The sequence below is a fragment of the Schistocerca americana genome, chromosome 1 (assembly GCF_021461395.2).
Source record: "Schistocerca americana isolate TAMUIC-IGC-003095 chromosome 1, iqSchAmer2.1, whole genome shotgun sequence".
Lineage (NCBI taxonomy): Eukaryota > Metazoa > Arthropoda > Insecta > Orthoptera > Acrididae > Schistocerca > Schistocerca americana.
The window spans coordinates 310,284,438-310,306,322 of NC_060119.1; the positions used below are offsets into that span (position 1 = coordinate 310,284,438).

At 43.6% G+C, this 21,885-nt stretch overlaps 1 protein-coding gene across 1 annotated transcript in view; it reads left to right on the forward strand.

Moving 5' to 3' along the window:
• Window positions 1–19,270, forward strand: part of LOC124596214 (transferrin) — a 58,081-nt gene extending 38,811 nt beyond the window's left edge. Inside the window, exons 10-15 of the mRNA XM_047135272.1 lie at window positions 3–157; window positions 3,725–3,919; window positions 4,007–4,135; window positions 13,940–14,070; window positions 15,733–15,876; window positions 18,879–19,270. Coding sequence (XP_046991228.1) covers window positions 3–157; window positions 3,725–3,919; window positions 4,007–4,135; window positions 13,940–14,070; window positions 15,733–15,876; window positions 18,879–18,992 — 868 coding nt within the window. The 3' untranslated portion in view covers window positions 18,993–19,270. The remainder of the gene's footprint in view (window positions 1–2; window positions 158–3,724; window positions 3,920–4,006; window positions 4,136–13,939; window positions 14,071–15,732; window positions 15,877–18,878) is intronic.
• The last annotated feature ends 2,615 nt before the right edge of the window (window positions 19,271–21,885 follow it).

A 21,885-nucleotide genomic window follows, 5' to 3' on the forward strand; every position in this document is an offset into this window, starting at 1 on the left:
AGGCAGTACGACCTGAAGCCGATCCTGAGCGAGGTGTACGGCCCTCTGCAGGACGTGTACTACGCCGTGGCGGTCATCAAGAAGAATTCCAACTACCAGAGCTTCTCGGACCTTCGGGGCGCCAAGTCCTGCCACACCGGAATCGGCCGCACTGCAGGTCAGTTTCTCTCATCGAGACACTCGGTTAGTTCCGGTGAAAGCGTCGCTTCAGGCTCTGTGCTTATTCACAGATGGATGCGTGAGACACAGGGAATATTACCACATCTCCCACTCTGAATACGATGTTTTCCCGGCTTTCCACCATTATCTACGAAAATACATCAGCCAGTAGCAACTACGTTCCGCAAGCGTCCAGGACTAAATTTTAATTGCATTTGTTTGTAGTGTACACGTTTAGTCGCCACAGTAACTTACAACTAACTTGGGAATTGTATAATTACACTGATTTACCGGGTGATTTTAAACTGTATCTGCTCACACATGTCTAGTGTGGAGTAAAATTATCATAAGACAGCAAAAACTTGGTAGATATTCTAATGCGTTAATGTAGGAACGATTTACCCTGGAAAAAAATTAGTTTGAATTTTGGCCACTAGATGCAAGAAAGACATATAGAAATATTTCCATTTTTAATGAATTAGAAACGGGACGCAGAAAGATAAAGGTCAAACAATTGAGAAAGGCATAATGATTATTTTATTATTAATCACCACTTATAAGACTGTACGAAAGTCGGGGACGTCGACGAGATGCTGCATCCATAAAACGACGCGATCAAAGTTGCTCTCAGCAATTCCGGTGAAATCTGAGCAAAGTGTCCCGTGTGAGTATGTTAGCCTTCAGTTCAGGTAGAGACCGAACGTGTCCATGGTAAACGCGTTGTTTTATATATCCCCATACCCGAAAGTCACATGGCTCCACAGAAGGTGCTCTTGCCGACCGTGCATTTGGAAAACTTCTGGAGATAACCGTTCTTAGCAGTCTGCATTAAGCAGATCTTTCACTGGGTGAGCGACATTAGGTGTCGCCCCAACTTGGTTTCCACACAGCTACGCTCTTCGAAAGTAGGAATCACATGCTCTACAAGGAGGTCTCGATAACTTGCAGGCGTCACGGTACATCTGACAAGCTCTCCGGGCGCATTCCTTTCAAAGAAGAACGGACCGAGAATAAAGGTGCTTGTGAATGGATACCATAGAGTCACATACGGCAAGTGCATGAATCTTCAAGCACAACATGCTGTTTAAAAATACACCGATATTCGGCAGTTCTGCATTTTCACTGCACCGTGCAGTGTAAAATGTGCCTCGTCAGTCCATAGAATATTGCGTGACCATATGTCATCAACTTCGATCCACGCCAGAAACCGGAGAGCAAATTCAGAACGTTGCTGCGGGTCACGAGGTTTCAGTTGCTACACCGTCTGGATCTTGTACAAGTACCAGTGTAAAATAAACCGAAAAGCTTTACGCACTGTTAACCATGGGATGTACAATTCTCGTGACATTGTTCGAGCACTAGCACACGTGCTGCATGGTCATTTATAGCAACGGCAACCTCGTCAATAACTTCCACCTGGATAGGACCCCTTACTCGCTCACGTGCCACACCAAGCTTACCACTGCTTTCGAATTTCATTATCATTATTGTTTAAAAACAGTCTTGGTTGCAGTTTTAGTTTTTTATTTTTCAACGACGCGTTTCGCCTTATTTAGGCATCTTCAGGTTATCTTTTCTAGAAGGACGCGAGAGGCACCAAGATCTGCATTACGCGTTCCCGTTCACAGGAGCGAGTAACAGAGTCAGATGGGGGCTCAGGTAGTAAGCATGATGCTTATGCTTGCATTATGCTTACTACCTGTGCCCCCATCTTACTCTGTTCCTCGCTCCTGTGAACGGGAACGCGTAATGCAGATCTTGGTGCCTCTCGCGTCCTTCTAGAAAAGATAACCTGAAGATGCCTAAATAAGGTGAAACGCGTCGTTGAAAAATAAAAAACTAAAACTGCAACCAAGACTGTTTTTAACCAATACTGTTAAGCACTGGTTTGCCGTATGCCACATATGGATCGGAAGAATTTCATTATCATCTTCTTTAAACCATTGAATGAAGTCGAGCCTCTCCTTAGCACTGTAGTAATTGCTGCAGTTCACATAAAACAGTTTCACCAAGAGTGCACGGTCTCTGTTCTCGATAGCCGTACTGTTTGCCCACTTATGGCTTGTCAAATGACTGCATGGATGTTATACAGTCATATAAGCAGTGTACATCTCCAGATTTGAACCTGGTGCCCAAAATTGTAACTAATTTTTTTATCCAGCGTAAATCGGTTCCGCATTAACGCATTAGTATAGCTACCAAGTTTCGCTGCTATACGATGATTACAGCTGACACTGGACCTCTGCGAGTAGTTGGACTTTAATTATAACCATCCGGTTTTATCGACTGTTCACTGCGTTTCTTTAAAGATTCTACTGTGCTTTTATTATTATTATTATTATTATCGTATGCGTCAATTACAATAATACACATTTAGCAAAATAAAGAAATATATATAAAAATGAACATGTGAAATTATATGTAGTACACGAGTTTTAAAACGGCTCAGACTACGCTCGGATGTTGATGGACTCGATCCAGCGGAGTGCCTCGTGGGATGCTTGATGTATCTTCTCAATGCCACCAGGGAAGCGTTTGATTGGACAGTCATTCACAATGTGGCTCATTGTTTGGGTGTCACCACAGTCACAAACACTGTCACTTGAAAAGCCCCACTTGTGCATGTTGTATTTGCACCTACCCTCTCCGATATCTGTTTAACTGCACCCACACCTCCCTTGGCTGGTGGAAGCCCAGAACTGGAACTGTTGGATTGTCTACAAGTTCGTGGTTTCGGGTTCTTGTAGCTTGCCACTCACGTTTCCACTCTGCGTCCTAGTCGAATGCTGTGGATAGCATTTGGACTCCCATTTCATGTGCTGGTCTTCTAAATTTGAGGCGTTTCCTGGGCAGTGATAGCAAATCGTCATGAAGAGGGATCGAGTTGTTTTCAGAAACTTGCTGACAGAGGTTGTAAAGAGCAGCCTTTCGACGGAGGTCTGGTGGACAGATGTTTGAGCGCACTGGTAGCCAGCAAGTAGGTGTAGGCCGGACTGTAGCACTAATTACTCTCATAACTGAGTTCAGTTGGACGTCTACTTTCGCTACGTGGGTGCTTCGGAACCAAACTGGTTCACAGTATTCTGCTGCAGAGTATACCAGTGCAAGGGATGCTCCTCGGAGGACTGATGTGGTTGCTCCCTATGTACTGCCTGCCAGCTTTCTCACAAGCTTCACTCGTGTTTGTAACTTCTTGGCCAAGTTGGAAAGGTGTTCAGAGTGACTCCCAGGTATTTTGGGCTTTCGTTGTATCTGACTGTGCCAAGAGGGCCGAACTGTGGACTGATATTTGCTGATGAAAGGCGATTAGAGAGGTGGAACAGGCTTACCTCAGTTTTAGAAACATTTGGTCTCTGTGCTTTTGGAGAGTGGTCATTAACGACTAAGCTGAGTGGATACACAGATAGGATAGTAGGATATGGGACGGAGAGATGGACACCTTCTGATCACTAGGAAGACTGGTGACTGAAACGAAAAAGAGGCGCTTCTTGCCGGTTATTAAGGACCACGTCCCTCAAGTCGCCCGCCCTGCTACTGCTAACCCGTGGTGGGTGTTGGTGCGCAGGCTGGGTGGTGCCGCTCTACACGCTGCTGCGCCTGGGTCTGGTGCAGCGCAACGAGTGCCCGGCAGCCAAGGCCGTCTCCGACTTCTTCTCGGGCGGCAGCTGCGCGCCCGGCGCCCTGCTCTCCGACAACAACCCGACCGGCCAGAACCCCAGCAAGCTGTGCGACCTCTGCGTCGGCAACGCCGCCAAGAACGGTACGTGGCAGTCCCGCTACGCCAGACTCCTGCCACTGCGACCGTGACAACCTCTCCCGTGTGTCACAACGGTTGTTTTTCTTGCAGACGTTTCTACCAAGTGCTACCCTGACGTCGGCGAGGACTACTTTGGCTATACTGGGGCCTTCCGCTGTCTGGCAGCCGGCGCTGGAGACGTCGCCTTTGTGAAGCATTCCACAGTCTTCAACAACACCGGTAAGATTCTCGCAGCGCTAGCGCTATTGCACTCCTTTTACAACGAACAAATGTCGATTTGTTTCTCGATATATACTAAAAAATTGTAAGTGGTATTTTACGTGGCCTTTCGATATAACTAATTCAAATTACTTTAGTGCTATAATCAGTCATCCGGTTGTTGTTATCGACTGCGTCAGAGAATGAATGAGACGAAGCCACGTAGGCACAGAACTAATGCAGTCCGAGACATTTTCAGACGTGTTCGCAAAATGCTCTGTCATTTGTTCCCATACCCAAAACGCGTTGATATCTGATATACACTACTGGCCATTAATATTGCTACACCAAGATGAAATGCAGATGATAAACGGATATTCATTGGACAAATATATTATACTAGAACTGACATGTGATTACATTTTCACGCAATTTGGGTGCATAGATCCTGAGAAATCAGTACCCAGAGCAACCACCACTGGACGTAATAACGGGCGTGATACGCCTGGGCATTGAGTCAAACACAGCTTGGATGGCGTATACAGATACAGCTGCCCATACAACTTCAAAAGGATACCACAGTTCATCAAGAGTAGTGACTGGCGTATTGTGACGAACCAGTTGCTCGGCCACCATTGACCAGACGTTTTCAATTGATGACAGATCTGGAGAATGTACTGGCCAGGGCAGCAGTCGAACATTTTCTTTATCCAGAAAGGCCCATACTTGATCTGCAACATTCGGTCGTGCATTATCTTGCTGAAATGTAGGGTTTCTCAGGGATCGAATGGAGGGTAGAGCCACGGGTAGTAACACATCTGAAATGTAGCGTCCACAGTTCAAAGTGAAATCAATGCGAACAAGAGGTGACCGAGACGTGTAACCAATGGCACCCCATACCATCACGCCAGGTGATACGCCAGTATGGCGCTGACGAATACACGTTTCCAATGTGCGTTCACCGCGATGTCGCCAAACACGGATGCGACCATCATGATGCTGTACACAGAACCTGGATTCATCCGAAAAAATGACGTTTTGCCATTCGAGCACCCAGGTTTGTCGTTGAGTACACCATCACAGGCGCTCCTGTCTGTGATGCAGCGTCAAGGGTAACCGCAGCCATGGTCTCCGAGCTGATAGTCCATGCTGCTGCAAACGTCGTCGAACTGTTCGTGCAGATGGTTGTTGCCTTTCAAACGTCCCCATCTGCTGACTCAGGGATCGAGACGTGGCTGCACGATCCGTTACAGCCATGCTGATAAGATGCCTGTCATCTCGACTGCTAGTGATACGAGGCCGTTGAGATCCAGCACGTCGTTCCGTATTACCCTCCTGAACCCACCGATTCCATATTCTGCTAACAGTCATTGGATCTCGGCCAACGCATGCAGCAATGTCGCAATACGATAAACCGCAATCGTGATAGGCTACAATTCGACCTTTATCAAAGTCTTAAACGTGATGGTACGCATTTATCCTCCTTACACGAGGCATCACAACAACGTTTCACCAGGCAACGCCGGTCAACTGCTGTTTGTGTATGAGAAATCGTTTGGAAACTTTCCTCATGTCAGCACGTTGTAGGTGTCGCCACCGGTGGCAACCTTGTGTGAGTGCTCTGAAAAACTAATCATTTGCATATCACAGCATCTTCTTCCTGTCGGTTAAATTTCGCGTCTGTAACACGTCGTCTTCGTGGTGTAGCAATTTTAATGGCCAGTAGTGTATTTTTCAATTCTTTCGCATGAAAAGGCCAGCATGAGTGTCCTCTTGCACTTGCCAGGTCGTTAAACACTTTCTTGCCACGTCTTTCTTGCCCAACTTCCCTCCTCTCATGTGACTGCCTGCACGGCGTATCCTATTCTCCTGCCATCAAGTAGCATTGCAGCTGAGTTTCTGCAGAATTATTTGTTATTCTTCTTATCTTGTTATCTCTGTTAATACATATCGTTAAACTGGATATCGAACTAGATTATTTTGCTCCACGCTGTCGACGAATATGTAAAATTCCATTACACAAACATTTCGTTTGCACTGAGAAACAAGGCGACGTTTCTCGCCGACTCAGAGCACACATGTATCTTGTTTGTTTGAACGTAACTACGCTCTGCAAAAGCTAATTTGCAATTATTTGACGAACCACCAGAGAAAATGTATCTGGTGACTCTTCAAATGGCTCTGAGTTCTATGGTACTTAACATCTGAGGTCATCAGTCCCCTAGAACTTAGAACTACTTAAACCTAACTAACATAAGGACATCACACAAATCCATGCCCGAGGCAGGATTCGAACCTGCGACCGTAGCAGTCGCGCGGTTCCGGACTGAAGGTGACTCTCCGACAAACGCTCTGCAAAATGAGCTTCCAGGTGATTCCAGGCGACAGCGTACATTCCTTTCATGGGTAGGCCTGGAAAGTGGTCATCCGATTTGCGAAAGCAACTGAAGAACCACTCGAGTAAATAGGTTTTTAATGCCAAACAAGCTATGAAGGACCGCTGAGTCTAAAGACTTGCATCATTTGACAACATTATTCGTGAGTTTTTTTCTACAGTGGGGTGGAATGCGCTATGTCAACAGCATATAGTACGTGTATGGTAGAATTTTTTTCTTTGTTATCCAGAAAAAGTACGTATGTAAGAGGTTTTTATCCATAATCTGGATATCCCTCACTTACATGAAACAATGCTTGATATTTCAAATTGAAACTATATTTCTCTTAATACTTTTCTCTTTTTTCCTTTGCCGTATAGTTCAAATCCTGTTACCAATAGTACAGCTCGATCTGTGGCTTGGGCATGCAAAGTGGATAATCTCGTTATCGCTGATGCGCCATGCCACAAAAAGCATTGACTGACTGGTCGCAACTGATACGTCATCCTTAATGACCTGTACGCCAACAGGACTTTGCTTCCTTCTGTAGCGTTCTAAAGTTATGTGCCAGTAGTGACTGTAATGAGAGGACACGAGAACGATGTCAGTTTCTAAACTACATATTATTCGTCTGTTGTCATTAATCAAACCTACAAGGAGAGTCCTCATGTGTTGTGGCTGGGACAGGCTGGAGGCTGGCGGTCGGCACACGTGCTGCCTGGAGCTCGGATGGGCCACCGTGTTTATCGCCGGTGCGCAGAACGCTCCGCTCGTTGGGCTAACCGTACCCTCGTAAATATTTTCGCCTCCGCTACACTCCGCTTTTATCTCCCCTGTCATAAAAAGTTGACGTAATTGCTCTATCTTTAGGTCCACCCGGCAGAAATTAAAGACAATGTCGAAGATTCCCTCGGGTTACCGTCTCTGGTGAGCAGTGCGCTAGTGTAAATTTCGGGAATAAATATGAAGTGCCTTCGCAGGCAGCACTTTCTGTTGTTTTAGAACACTGTGAATCCGCAGTGGGCTGTAATCCACATCCGGTGGTTACCCAGAATTTGTTATGCCGTCTGAATGACAGCCTTGGAACTACTCGAACGAAAAGTAGCAGTTTCAAGGTTTGGCAAGAGTACAATGGCGGGAGAGACATGTGCTGGGCCCATGTCCGATTGAGACCACATTGTAAAGGATGACACAACGGCCTGTTGACACACACGGTCCTCTGGACCTGATCGAGGCTTTCTTTAAATGTGTTCTTATCTCTCGATTCAAAAGACCATAATAACGTTATGAGCAGTTCATTAATATTACACAGACTTCTACTTCGTCCCAACTTCTGCTAGCATTTATTTGTAGTTTATTTTAGGAGGACTCACCAGAAGTTAGAAGAAAGTCTCGCACACATGCAACTATCAAGTTTCACTGCCTGCGTGAGCCATCTGCAGAAGTCGAGATCGCACTGATTACAGGTTGAAGCAAACATTTGTTGACGTGTCTCCATTATGCAACCGAACACTTGTCATGGTAACTGAGATTGACTTCTTTAAGTTAGTGGTACCTTAGTGAAATCAAGAACTATGGACCTTATGTTGCAGCAAGAAAGAGTAATCGATACCTATAGACAAAGGCAATCTTGTAAAGGTTTTTGTGCTATGTGGTGTCGTCAGTTAGGAGAGTGGTTCCATATTTTTTCTATACTCACCACACTTAGGTTTGGAATAGGAAAATAATACCTCTTTCACCGTTGACTGCGGTCTTAACTGTAGCCCCAAATAAAAATATAATGCACAAGTAACACTATCTGATCAAAAGTATCCGGAAAATGATTTACTAGTTCGTGGCCCCCTCCATCGGTAATGCTGGAATTCAGTGTGATGTTGGCCCACCCTTAGCCTTGTTGACAGCTTCCACTCCCGCAGGCATACATTTAATCAGATGCTGGAAGGTTTCTTGGGGAATGGCAGCCCATTCTTCACGGAGAGCTGCACTGAGGAGAGGTACCGATGTCGATCGGTGAGGCCTGGCACGAAGTCGGCGTTTCAAAACATCCCAAAGGTGTTCTATAGGATTCAAGTCAGGACTCTGTACAGGCCAGTCCATTACAGGGATGTTATTGTCGTGGCCGGCCGAAGTGGCCGTGCGGTTAAAGGCGCTGCAGTTTGGAACCGCAAGACCGCTACGGTCGCAGGTTCGAATCCTGCCTCGGGCATGGATGTTTGTGATGTCCTTAGGTTAGTTAGGTTTAACTAGTTCTAAGTTCTAGGGGCTAATGACCTCAGCAGTTGAGTCCCATAGTGCTCAGAGCCATTTGAACCATTTGAGCCATGTTATTGTCGTGTAACCACTCCGCCACAGGCCGTGCATTATGAACAGGTGCTCGGTCGTGTTGAAAGATGCAACAGCCATCCCCGAATTGTTCTTCAGCAGTGTGAACCAAGAAGTTGCTTAAAACATCATTGTAGGTCTCTACTGTGATAGTGCCACGCAAAATAACAAGGGGTGCTAGCCACCTCCATGAAAAACACGACCACGCCCTAACACTACCGCCTTCGAATGTTAATGTTGGCACTACACACGCTGGCAGATGACGTTCACCGGGCATTTGCCATACCCACATCCTGCCATCGGGTCGCCATATTGTGTACCGTAATTCGTCACTCCACACAACGTTTTTCCACTGTTCAGTCGTCCAATGATTACGCTCCTTACAACAAGCTAGGCGTCGTTTGGAATTTACCGACGTGATGTGTGGCTTATGAGTAGCTGCTCGGCCATGAAAATCCAACTTTTCTCACCTCCCACCTAACTGTCATAGTACTTGCAGTGGATCCTGACGCAGGTTGGAATTCCTCTGTGATAGATGTCTGCCTATTACACATTACGACCCTCTTCAACTGTCGGCAGCCTCTGTTAGTCAGCACACGAGGTCTGACTGTACGCTTTTGTGCTGTCCCTTCACGTTTCCACTTCACTGTCACATCGGAAACAGTAAACCTAAAGGTGTTTAGAAGAGTGGAAATCTCGCCTATAGACGTATGACTCAAGTGACACCCAATCACGTGGCCACGTTCGAGGTCCGTGAGTTCCGCTGAGCGCCCCAACTGCTCTCTCGCGATGTCTAATGCCTAATATGAAAAACGTATGTTTTTGGGGCTGTCCGGATACTTCTGATCACGTAGTGTACTTTAAAAGATCTAGTAACTCCTACGTAAATAAGACGGAAAGTGAAATTGTTGTCTTGTATATACAACGCTACCAGTTCGGTGAAATCGGGAGGAGATGAATAAGGTGTATTGAATAATTTAACATGCAAAAGCTGTTGTAATGTGTTTAATCAATTTTTCAGGCTGAAGCCAAAATGATTACCATTTTCACTCTGGTAACTGATGAGTCGTAGGAATTAGAAAACTGAAATCACGGGAGAAAGGTTTGGAACTGCCTGTAGTTATAGATGCTTTCATCACACGCTGGTTCTCGTTATGCTGTTTTTATAGTAGAAACATGTGGAATACTTAAAACTTAAACCACATTACTTATATATGATTTACTCAGTCGGGTCTATATTCTTCTGTACAAGAACATAGGTCTTAAAACTTGTCATTTATATAAAACGTTATATCGCCATTAACGTCTTGTGAAATATCACGTACCGCGATCGGCAAACATGAGGCGTTCTTCTCAAGCGCTCAGCTCTAGTGGTTGTTGATTATGTGATACCGTGACCCACTAACTTTCTTATGCATAGCGCTGGAGGCATGTGCTATTGACCTGTACGTAAGCAAGCATCTGCCACTCATAGTGGCGCCTGCGTGAAGCACTGCGTGGGAGAGTGCACTCTCTCTTGTGTGTGATTAACTGCGTTGAGTTGGTGCGAAAAACATTGCGGTGGAGCAGGCTTAGTGGAGAGAACTTTCTGTGCATACCTGTATACACCCACCAGACGAACATAAGAACACTACTGTGAATTCAGGACAACGACGGTTCGGTGATTTTGTTCGCAACTACATTGCTTTTAAATGCTCCAGATTTCTGAAGAAGTTTTGCAGTTCGTATCTCACATAAACTCTTACTATAGCGGCTGTTTATAATCAGCTTAAAGCGCGCTTTCCTTTGAATTCATAAATATCTTGCCAACAGCCATATTGTAAAAGTGTTTGCCGACCAGGAAAATAAATAAAAAGTTAGATTCAGAACTTTAAAAAATTCACATAAGTGAATTTTATGTCTTTGAACAGCCGGCCGGGGTGGCCGAGCGGTTATAGGCGCTACAGTCTGGAGCCGCGCGACCACTACGGTCGCAGGTTCGAATCCTGCCTCGGGCATGGATGTGTGTGATGTCCTTAGGTTAGTTAGGTTTAAATAGTTCTACGTTCTGCGAGACTGATGACCTGAGCAGTTAAGCCCCTTAGTGGGACCATTTGAACCATTTTTTGTCTTTGAACAAATCGTAATATATCCTCTTACTTCATTACTTCAGTGTAGAGCGAATTCAATGTTGTCAACAACTATTTTAAGACGTATTTCACACAACTACACAGACGAAAAGAGTGTTACACCGCGAAGTACCAGTCCAGCATTTATTAAATTTTATGCGGATGCTCATCACATATAAGTTATTAAATGATCAAATTTTCAGGACATTCGGAACAGGTATCTATCGTCAACTTCAGAATTAGGTGTGACCGATGGGTGCGAATAAACTCTTGTACTTTTTGTAGCGTGAAAGGAAAGAGCCCTGAATGTCATCATGAGGAATTTCTTGCCATGTCTCAAGCACGTGGCGTGTCGATTCATGAGGATTGCTAGCTAGCAGCAGCGTGTTCGTATACATTTAGTGATCCGTATACTTCTCAAGGCTTTTGTGTTATGGTGTGTTGCACTGCTTTGCTGGAATTGCCATTTGTGTATTGTGTATTTTGTGGGGACCTATAAACGACGGAGAGGCTTTGTCCCCGCCATAGCCCTCAGTGGTTTACAGACGAGGTGTTTGCGAGGTAGAGTAATTATGGTGTACGCGTATGTGGAAACAGTGTTTGCTCAGCAAGCGCCGACATAGTGGAACTGAGGCATAATAAGGGGAACCAGCCCGCATTCGTCGAGGCAGATGGAAAACCACCTTAAAAGCCATTCACAGGCTGGCCGGCACACCGGACCTCGACACTAATCCGCTGGGCGGATTCGTGCCGGGGACCGGCAACCCTTCCCGCTCGGGAAACAGAGCGTTAGGCCGCACGGCTAGCCGGGCGGGCAATATACCATTTGGTAATCCGGATATGGAGAATATGAGAACAGGATTTACCATTCTTGCCACATACTGGCGAGCATTCAGCCTGCAACAGTTACGGAATCAGTCACGTTGTCATATCAAACAGATTGTCAAATTGCGGTATCAAGGTCTCAAGAATCGCTCCTTCGTGCGACCTTTCACCAGGTCGTCGAGATACGATGGCGTCGGTCCGACCGCCACAGAGGTGAGACTCATCGCTAAAGACCACAGAATGATAACTTACAGTAACGTTACGCTCACCCAACAGCCATCACGTTCACACACCATTCATCATATAGAGGAATGGCCATTTTTCGTACTGAAAATAACCTCGCATAAGAATGAAAATTTAATCAATTTATGCCACAAGCATAGAAGAACAATATCCATTTGATAGCGTTCGATCAAGGTATTCCAGTATGACGCTCAGAATAAGGTGACGGCTGATTTTCTCCCACAATCTGGTCAACAAATGTCGCACTCAGCACTAATCGTCCTTCTTTCCTTGCAATAACGCAAGTACACTACGGACCATTAAAATTGCTACAACACGAAGATGACGTGCTACAGACGCGAAATTTAACCGACAGGAAGAAGATGCTGTGATATGCAAATGTTTAGTTTTTCAGAGCATTCACACAAGGTTGCCGCCGGTGGCAACACCTACATCGTGCTGACATGAGGAAAGTTTCCAGCCGATTTCTCATACACAAACAGCAGTTGACCGACATTGCCTGGTGAAACGTTGTTGTGATGCCTCGTGTAAGGAGGAGAAATGCGTACCATCACGTTTCCGACTTTGATAAAGGTCGGATTGTAGCCTATCGCGATTGCGGTTTATCGTATCGCGACATTGCTGCCAGCGTTGGTCGAGATCCAATGACTGTTAGCAGAATATAGAATCGGTGGGCTCAGGAGGGTAATACGGAACGCCGTGCTGGATCCCAACGGCCTCGTATCACTAGCAGTCGAGATGACAGGCATCTTATCCGCGTGGCTGTAACGGATCGTGCAGCCACGTCTCGATCCCTGAGTGAACAGATGGGGACGTTTGCAAGACAACAAGCATCTCCACGAACAGTTCGATGACGTTTGCAGCAGCATGGACTATCAGTTCGGAGATCATCGCTGCGGATACCCTTGACGCTGCATCACAGACAGGAGCCCCTGCGATGGTGTACTCAACGACAAACCTGAGTGCACGAATGGCAAAACGTCATTTTTTCGGATGAATCCAGGTTCCGTTTACAGCATCATGATGGTCGCATCCGTGTTTGGCGACTTCGCGGTGAACGCACATTGGAAGCGTGTATTCGTCATCGCCATACTGGCGTATCATCCGGCGTGATGGTATGGGGTGCCATTGGTTACACGTCTCGGTCACCTCTTGTTCGCATTGACGGCACTTTGAACTGTGGACGTTACATTTCAGATGTGTTGACCCGTGGCTGTACCCTTCATTCGATCCCTGCGAAGCCGGCCGAAGTGGCCGTGCGGTTAAAGGCGCTGCAGTCTGGAACCGCAAGACCGCTACGGTCGCAGGTTCGAATCCTGCCTCGGGCGTGGATGTTTGTGATGTCCTTAGGTTAGTTAGGTTTAACTAGTTCTAAGTTCTAGGGGACTAATGACCTAAGCAGTTGAGTCCCATAGTGCTCAGAGCCATTTGAACCATTTGATCCCTGCGAAACTCTACATTTCAGCAGGATAATGCACTACCGGATGTTGCAGGTCCTGTACGGTCAGCACATTCTCCAGATCTCTCACCAATTGAAAACGTCTGCTCAAGGGTGGTCGAGCAACTGGCTCGTCATAATACGCCAGTCAGTACTCTTGATGAACTGTGGTATCGCGTTGAAGCTGCATGGGCAGCTGTACCTGTACACGCCATGCAAGCTCTGTTTGACTCAATGCCCAGGCGTATCAAGGCCGTTATTACGCCCAGAGGTGATTGGCCTGGGTACTGATTTCTCAGGATCTATGCACCAAATTGCGTAAAAATGTAATCACATGTCAGTTCTAGTATAATATATTTGTCCAATGAATACCCGTGTATCATCTGCATTTCTTCTTGGAGTAGCAGGTTTAATGGGCAGTAGTGTATATGTCTGGAGCTAGTTATATGTAGCAAATAACCACTTGCTTGCACAAGTAGTATGACTCCGCATGACGACGCGCCACGTTTTGCAGACGGACACAACTCGGAGGCGTGGGCCCGCGACCTCAAGTCCGGCGACTACGAGCTGCTGTGCCCCGACGGCGGCAGGAAGCCTCTGGACCAGTTCGAGTCTTGCAACCTGGCTGCGGTCCCGGGACACCTGGTGAGTGCGACGCTCTGCTGCTTCACGCCTGCAGTGCTCATTACGCCACGAATACAGGGGTTATCAGTCAGTGCTCTCATATGTCGCTTATTGACGAACTGTTTTCGACGGAGTCGGTGACAACTCGAGCAGGAGACCTTCGAAGATGCACTCTCCTATTACGTACTGACACAGCCAACGGTTAAGAACCTACATGGCCTACTGAGAAGACATAACCGTCGAAACTGGTTTAGTCAATAATATATGTGAGAACTGGTCGATAACCTCTGTAGTGACATTTTATTGTGCTCACTCGTGCTCTGTACCAAGAACATGGAAAATATGAATAAATTATTGTGTTACTCTTCGACAGTACATTCTGTCATTATAAGTCAAATATAAGCGGACAAACTATAAATAACTTCGCTGCAAACGTCGCCTAGCGACGTGAAAGACAAATGTGGTCCATTATTGTCTAATCACTTCCTCTGTAATTTTCAATGTGATAGGGTCCGCAGCTGCGATATATTTTTTTAAAGACTTCTTGATGCCTTCAGTTGCCATTCTCTTTATTTCGTGTACTTTTAAACAATTTCAGCGTTAGGTCATTTTCAAGTATCTAAAAACGGAAGTATCGTACACTGCATACATTAGTGACACTTGTGATTTTCGTGTACGAACAAGTCATATCTGTAGATATACTAGGCGCATTATGACTTACTTAATGGATGATTTTTTAGTGATAAATTATGTCATGTACGTCGTTGCTCCTATGACATCATGTTAAGCTCATAAAATAAGCCCGAGACGTTGATACTACTTTAGCAGCACGTTACTTTCGAGCATTTGTTGCAAAGCTCTTATATATAAGGTCCATGTTTTAACGTGCTAAACACTAGGGAGATTATTATTATTTTACGGAAATTTGCTGCGTAACCTGCATAATCTTTTGTTCTCATTTATATTTAATTATCGTTCATCATTGGTGTAAATATGATTGCTTGTAATTTCTTTAAAATAACTTTTAAATATTTGTTCTGTTATTCTAAAAGAATTATTAAGAATAACTCCAGTTTCAAATGAATTTTCAATAATGACCTTTTCAAGCCCTCGATGAGGTCATTTTTAACTGGTGACAAACATTCGTATAGAGACCTTCGTTAAGAACGTCTCTGCACGGAATTAGGTTTATCACAATTTGAACGTAGCTTGACTTAAGTTTGAAACCGGTCTTATGTGATTAAATAAAAATGTCAGGTCCTGATTTCGTTTTCGTTACGATTTTTTATGTTATTTCCTCCCAATACATTACCTAAATGACCATGAAATAAGAGCTCATACATATTGTTACCTAGTCGTTTTTCCCAAGCGTTCTTCACGATTCGAACTTGAAAGTTGAGAAATGATTGCAGTATCCGATATTTGTTACGTCCCATTTTTTACGTCCCACCCCATCAGATACATTCTGTCATTATAAGTCAAATATAAGCGGACAAACTATAAATAACTTCGCTGCAAACGTCGCCTAGCGACGTGAAAGACAAATATGGTCCATTATTGTCAAATCACTTCCTCTGTAATTTTCAATGCGATAGGGTCCGCAGCTGCGATATATTTTTTCAAAGACTTCTGTCGGCTGTGAGGCACGCAATTTTCCAGACGCTCTCCTGTTCTCTCCCACAGGTGGTGACCAGTAAGACGAAGAACGAGCACCAGCTGGAGGCCATCCGGCAGGCGCTGCTGGCCGCCGCCAACCTCTACTCCAGCAAGCCGGAACTCTTCCGCCTCTTCGGCCCGTACGAAGGCAAGCACGACCTGCTCTTCAAGGTAAGTGCGCTCATGCGATCTCCGTTGCAATAATATGCTATTTTAAATCACACGATCAATAAATAACAACTTTCGTAAATTGTAAAGATAGGATAAAATTCGCTGGCTCGGCGACTTACGAGTTCTTCATCTCAGAGCAGCAGCTGCACCCTATGTCCTCAATTGTTCGTTGGATATATTCCAGTCTCTCTCTACCCCAACAGTTTTTACCATTCAAAGCTCCATGCTACTGCGTCTTACCACATGTTCAAACATACTGTTCCTTCTCCTTGTCAGTGTTTTCCACACGTTCCTCTACCCGCAGATTCTGTGGAGAACCACCTCATTTATTATGAGCTCTCCTAATGTTCAACATCCTTCTATACCACCTCATCGCAAACTCTTCGATTCTCGTATTTAACGTGTTCATTTTTATACAGTTCAGTACTCCATATTACATTCTGAGAAATTTCTTCCTTAAACTGAAGGCTGCGTTTCATACTGGCCCACTTCTTTTGACCAGAAATGAATATTACTCATGCAAAAAGCGTTACGACAAGGAAAAATATTGACTAACATTAGTTAGTCCGCCGCTCGTGGTCTCGCGGTAGCGTTCTCGCTTCCCGAGCACGGGGTCCCGGGTTCGATTCCCGTCGTGGTCAGGGATTTTCAACTGCCCCGAGATGACTGGATGTTTTTCTGTCGTCTTGATCATCATCATCCATCCCCATTACGGTCGGAGGAAGGCAACAGCAAACCACCTCCATTAGGACCTAGCCTAGTACGGCGGAGAGAGTCTCCAGCATCGTTCCCCTACGCTCTGTCATTTCCATTTCCAACATTAGTTAATAGGAATTTAAATAACATCTAAATAATGAGTACCAATTAAATTGAGCAACGGCTTATATACATGAAGGTTTTCCCATGGTTTCACTGAGAACTTACAGCTTCAACTGCACTCTCTACACTTTTGAGCAATATCTCCACACACGAAGACTCTCACCAACACTCCCATTCACCCAAATGGGCTCATTGCAATGATTCATAGTAGTATCCCAAATTAAGGTGATCATGCCCTGTCCTTGGTCAGTTTAAGGATGTTTATGTGGATCTGAATAAATTAGTTACACGAAAACGCTCAGGAAGTTTCACTCAGCTCTGTAAGCGAGAAGTTCTTTTCAGCTTAATAAACTTTACAATATTACAATAGCCACGTTGGTAGCCGTTGTCACTGAGCCTGTATGTTAGCGTCAGACTCACCGGTCGGCGTTTGAATGACGGTGTTGGATTTTCTAGTCGAGCGTGGTCATTTGTATTCACGTACACTCAAAGACTGTGATCATTGCTAAGTCTGCACACAGAGTCACGTAATAAGCAGGATGAGCCCCAATTCGAAATGGAAACTACTAGAAATCAGAAGAAATACCAAGTTATGTGTATACACGGAAACAGCAGCGTCCAGAACTTAACCGATTCAAGTCCAAATGTAAGTTGCAGAACAGAATCGGAAGTAGCGAGATCTTAACACCGAATGTGTTGCGCCCTCACGCAGCTGCGCCCACGTCATCTGCACCAGGACTGGCGTGGCCGCAGTACCAGATGAGCGTTTGATCGGCTAAGTGATGTAAGGATTCTGAAGACGAGACTTTCCGGCATTATTCCGGATTCCTTTTCCAACTCTTCCCAAGTGCCTCATGTTGCTTAGGTATTTTACACTGTTGATGATGATTCTCTGTGAGGCGAAGACGAAAACCCAGCGGCCATTCGGTACCCTTTGCCCCGTTTTCACTCTTCCCCTACCCGTAATAGAACAAGTGAAACAATCATGGGCTATCGGACCTTCCTCATCTGCCCATAAAACGAAGTACCCTCTGCACTTAACTGTGACTTGCAGATGTAAACAGGGATATCCTCTTGATCTCTTAAAAATCAGGGCAGGAAATTGCTCATTAACATCCTAAGATGCCATATTCTATTCCCAGAACACTCATAACATTTATTGTTTAATATTGTTCATTAATTAATTTGTAGATAGTCACAGAATGCTTACGCCAGTGATAGCATGAGAATATGTCCTCCGTTTCTAATGGAGAAGATATCAATGGTGCACTGACAACCAAAATCAGTCAGTAACATGTACAGTATTCTGAGTAACTGAATACAACACGAGTTACATTGCAAGGCGTTGGGGCCCATGAGTTTCTTTTCATCTTTATTGTTTTTTCAGACCCTCGTCCCTCACAGTTAAGAGTGGACTGGAAGTGGATAACCTTCTCACACTTCAACCATACATTATACACACTGACAGCATAGATTTTCGTTAGAAAACACAAAAATCAGTGAAGATGAAATGTGAGAAGACTATGAAGTGCGTTCTCTCATGATATGGGGAAAGGTGAGAATTTTGTTGAGATCAAGATTGATGCAAATGGTGACCACAAATGGAAGATTGTATGTAGGGGTGATAATAATTATGAAATATATGGTAAAACATTGACATACATTATTTGATGGTGAGTGAGGATAATATTGTGAGAAGCTCCTGGTGACTGTGGAATAGAAATTTTGATGTTGATATTAGGTGTACATTGATTTGTGTGTGTGTGGAGAAACGGTCGACTTGCGCGTTGTTTGTGTGGATTGTTGAGGAATTGCGATCGAGCAGGAATGAATACTGGAAGCTTCAATGGTTGAGGTGAGTAAGAAAGATGTGGGTAATAGGCAGAGAGAGTCGTTAGGGATCAGAGGGAGGGTAATGTTCTCTGATGCCGCCTCCCTGAGTCTGGGAGAGCGGTATGTCAAGTGGGTTGGTTAAAGAACAGTGGATAGGCAGTCAAAGCATACCTGGTTGTAGCAATAGGTCTGTTAGAGAGGGGAGGAGGAAACTGTCCGCGTGTACACGAGTTGCTCTTTCCTTACTTGAAGACATTTCAGTTTGCACTAGCAAGTCTTTGTGCGATTGTTTTCACTGCAACACAGAGAACTACTTTCGCTGACGAAGTGCGTTCTACCTCTCTTCCCAGGACTCTGCAACCGGCCTGAAACCAGTGTACGAAGAATCTCAGGCTCTGCGCGACTACGAGCAGGTGCAGGCCACCACCCGGGCTTGCGAGTCTACAGCCGCCAAGAAGTCCTGAAGTCCTGAAGTCGACACGACGGGAAGCTTCAGCCCCTTCAGTCTGCGCGCGCCGGCGCTAGTCGCGTGCGCCTCTTTAGCATAGTGATTGCGCACAAGTCTGATTTCTGTATCTGTGATATCGAAACGCATCGCAAGCGCCAATACAATCGTGTCATCTCTTCTCATTATGCGAAATTCTCATTGCTTCATATCTCACTGACTTAGAATAAACACACCAAACTGGAAATAAATGTTTCGTGCTACCATGCTTGTATTAATAAACAAAAGATACCAGTACCTCGCTGTTGTTTTTTCTTATCCTCTTCTCACCATCTTATTTATAGAACTCCAGTGAAAGACAACAAATTTCATTTACGATTCGACACTTCCGTAAATATCCTAACTACAGAATTTTTTTCTGGTCACTGGATGACTTACTTGTACACAAGCAAACTAATTTGATTGGCTTCTAACTAAAAATATTCAACAGTTTTTTCTACTTTAGAAAGATATCTTAATTTTTTTTGTATTTGAACCAGTGCACTAATTTGTTATATTTCGCTATGGTGACTGCGGTATCAAAATGGTTTTGTTAACCTATATCGGACAAATTAAGCATGTATACATAAAAGAAACTATGGCTGTTACAATGTGTCAGGGTGATGTGTGAAGCTGTCACTTTCCAGACACTGTTCACTGACTTCTATAGGAGACCATTGAGAGTAAACTTTCAGATGTGACTTACATAATTTAGGCAATCAAAGTAAATGTTGAGAGAATCATACACCTATTTCAGAATTTTAAAATAAGGATAACGACTGTTTCCGAAAGAAATGTGTTACGTCTCATACAAGTCATGCCAAAAATGTGGCTGAACTCACTAGAAAATTAAGCTTCTGAAGGGTGAAAATACAGAACTCTTGTTTTCTCTCACCTATACTTCAGACACATTTACAAAATGTATAAATAGGAAACTGATCATAATCGTTCTCCTAAATTACTTAATTACTTTTTGCAATGGTTTGAAAATAAACTTTGTGTTTGAAGAAACTTGCCACATAGAAATTTGGCTATGAATGCAACTTCATCAGAAAATAAAAATAGTGAACACATGTACAGGCCTGAGAGACACATCGTTAAGTGTATGGGAAACACGTTTTGGCTTGGTCTTACTGAGCCCATTTTTATATATTGTTTCACTTTCTAAATTATGTTAGTGCAAAGCACACAAATTATAAATTATATAGATTTATTTGGCAAATTGGTGCAATCAATTTTGTGCTTGTGTAATAACTATAAACTAACATAACATTAGGTTTTTCAATAGCTTACAATAGAAAAATAGCTCTGTTCTGTCACATTTATTTATTAACATTCTGAGTAAGAAATTAGTTTAACATTATCTCTAGACAGTGCTGTCTTCACATCATAAATTTCACTTTAAATTCAATAACTGTTTAGAACATTTCTCATTTACAACAGTTTTGGCAAAAGAAGTAGATATAGAAGTCCTACTGTTACTTGAAACGAGTGCAACAAATCATCTGTCATCTATGACAGGTTATATTAACAAACCTCAGGAATCTTCAGAAATAATAACATAAAGGAAACAGATTGTGACCAACTCCCAGATCCAAGATGATATTAAGAAATTACCTAAAAACTGCAATTACATACTGGATGAACCTGTCAGCACCAAAAGTAAGAGCACAGGTTAAAATCCACAAACCAAACTGTCCCATATGTCCCACTCTAAATTCACTCTATAATCCAAGCTGTAAAACCACCACAAACCTTAATGACATTATCCGTAAGGAATACAAGTTTCAAAATAATTTCCTCGTCAAAAACAGTTATGAGCTCATCCACAGTACAAAAAATATCACTATCACAACTTTTACTTGTATCTCTTGACATATTCAAGATACTTCTCAAAGTAAGAGTATTTATAATTAGAAACAATGTACTAGAACACAAAACAATTATTAGAGCAGAAATATATGAATATATAGAGATCCTGGAACTTATATTGTCACACAACTACTTATTGTTCAAGAACATGTTTTACCGTCAGGAAGATGGATCATCAGTGGGAAGTAGTCTTGCAGGCTTTTTAGCTGCCATATCTACAGTATTAAGAGTCTTGAAAACAATTTATTCAGATCTTAATCCCATCTGAAACTTAAGCTGCTTTGCTATAAATGATATGTTGGTGAGAGTCATTCTTTTTAATGGAATAGCAAAAGAGACAGAAATCCTAGCACAAGAACTTAATAAATTACACCAAACTATTCAATTCACTGTAGGAATACCAGATGACACTATTTTGACTTAAAATCACTATAAAAATCAAAAGCATAATTTTCAAGTTTTCAGAAAGCCAATAACTACCAACATTGCTATTCATAAATCATCTTGCCATTGACACCAATATAAAAAACGCTTCTTCAGATCGATGGTTAGTCACATGCTGAAAATCCTGTTGAATACAAGTGAAATGCGTAAAGAATCAAATATTATAAAATCATTTGCCTAGAGTAATGGATACAATCCTGCTATAATGGATAAACTAAGCCATACAACAAAATTACACAAACCAGTTGGTAAACAACAATCCAAAAATACGAAAACCAGATTTTTAAGCCTAGCTTTCCTAGAGGAGATCTCTTACCAAGTTGCCAACATATTTAAGACATGTGACATGAGAGTTAACTTCTTCACCTATAACAAAATACGAAATAAAATCATCTGCAGTATCCGAACTATGCAACAACAACAGAAGTCAGACATATAAAAACTCATTTGTAGCAAACCTCCGAGCTTGTACATTGGACAAACTGGCAGAAGCTTCACAATATTCAAAATCCATATGGATGCACTCAGCCTTAATAACATAAAAATATTCAGATTTG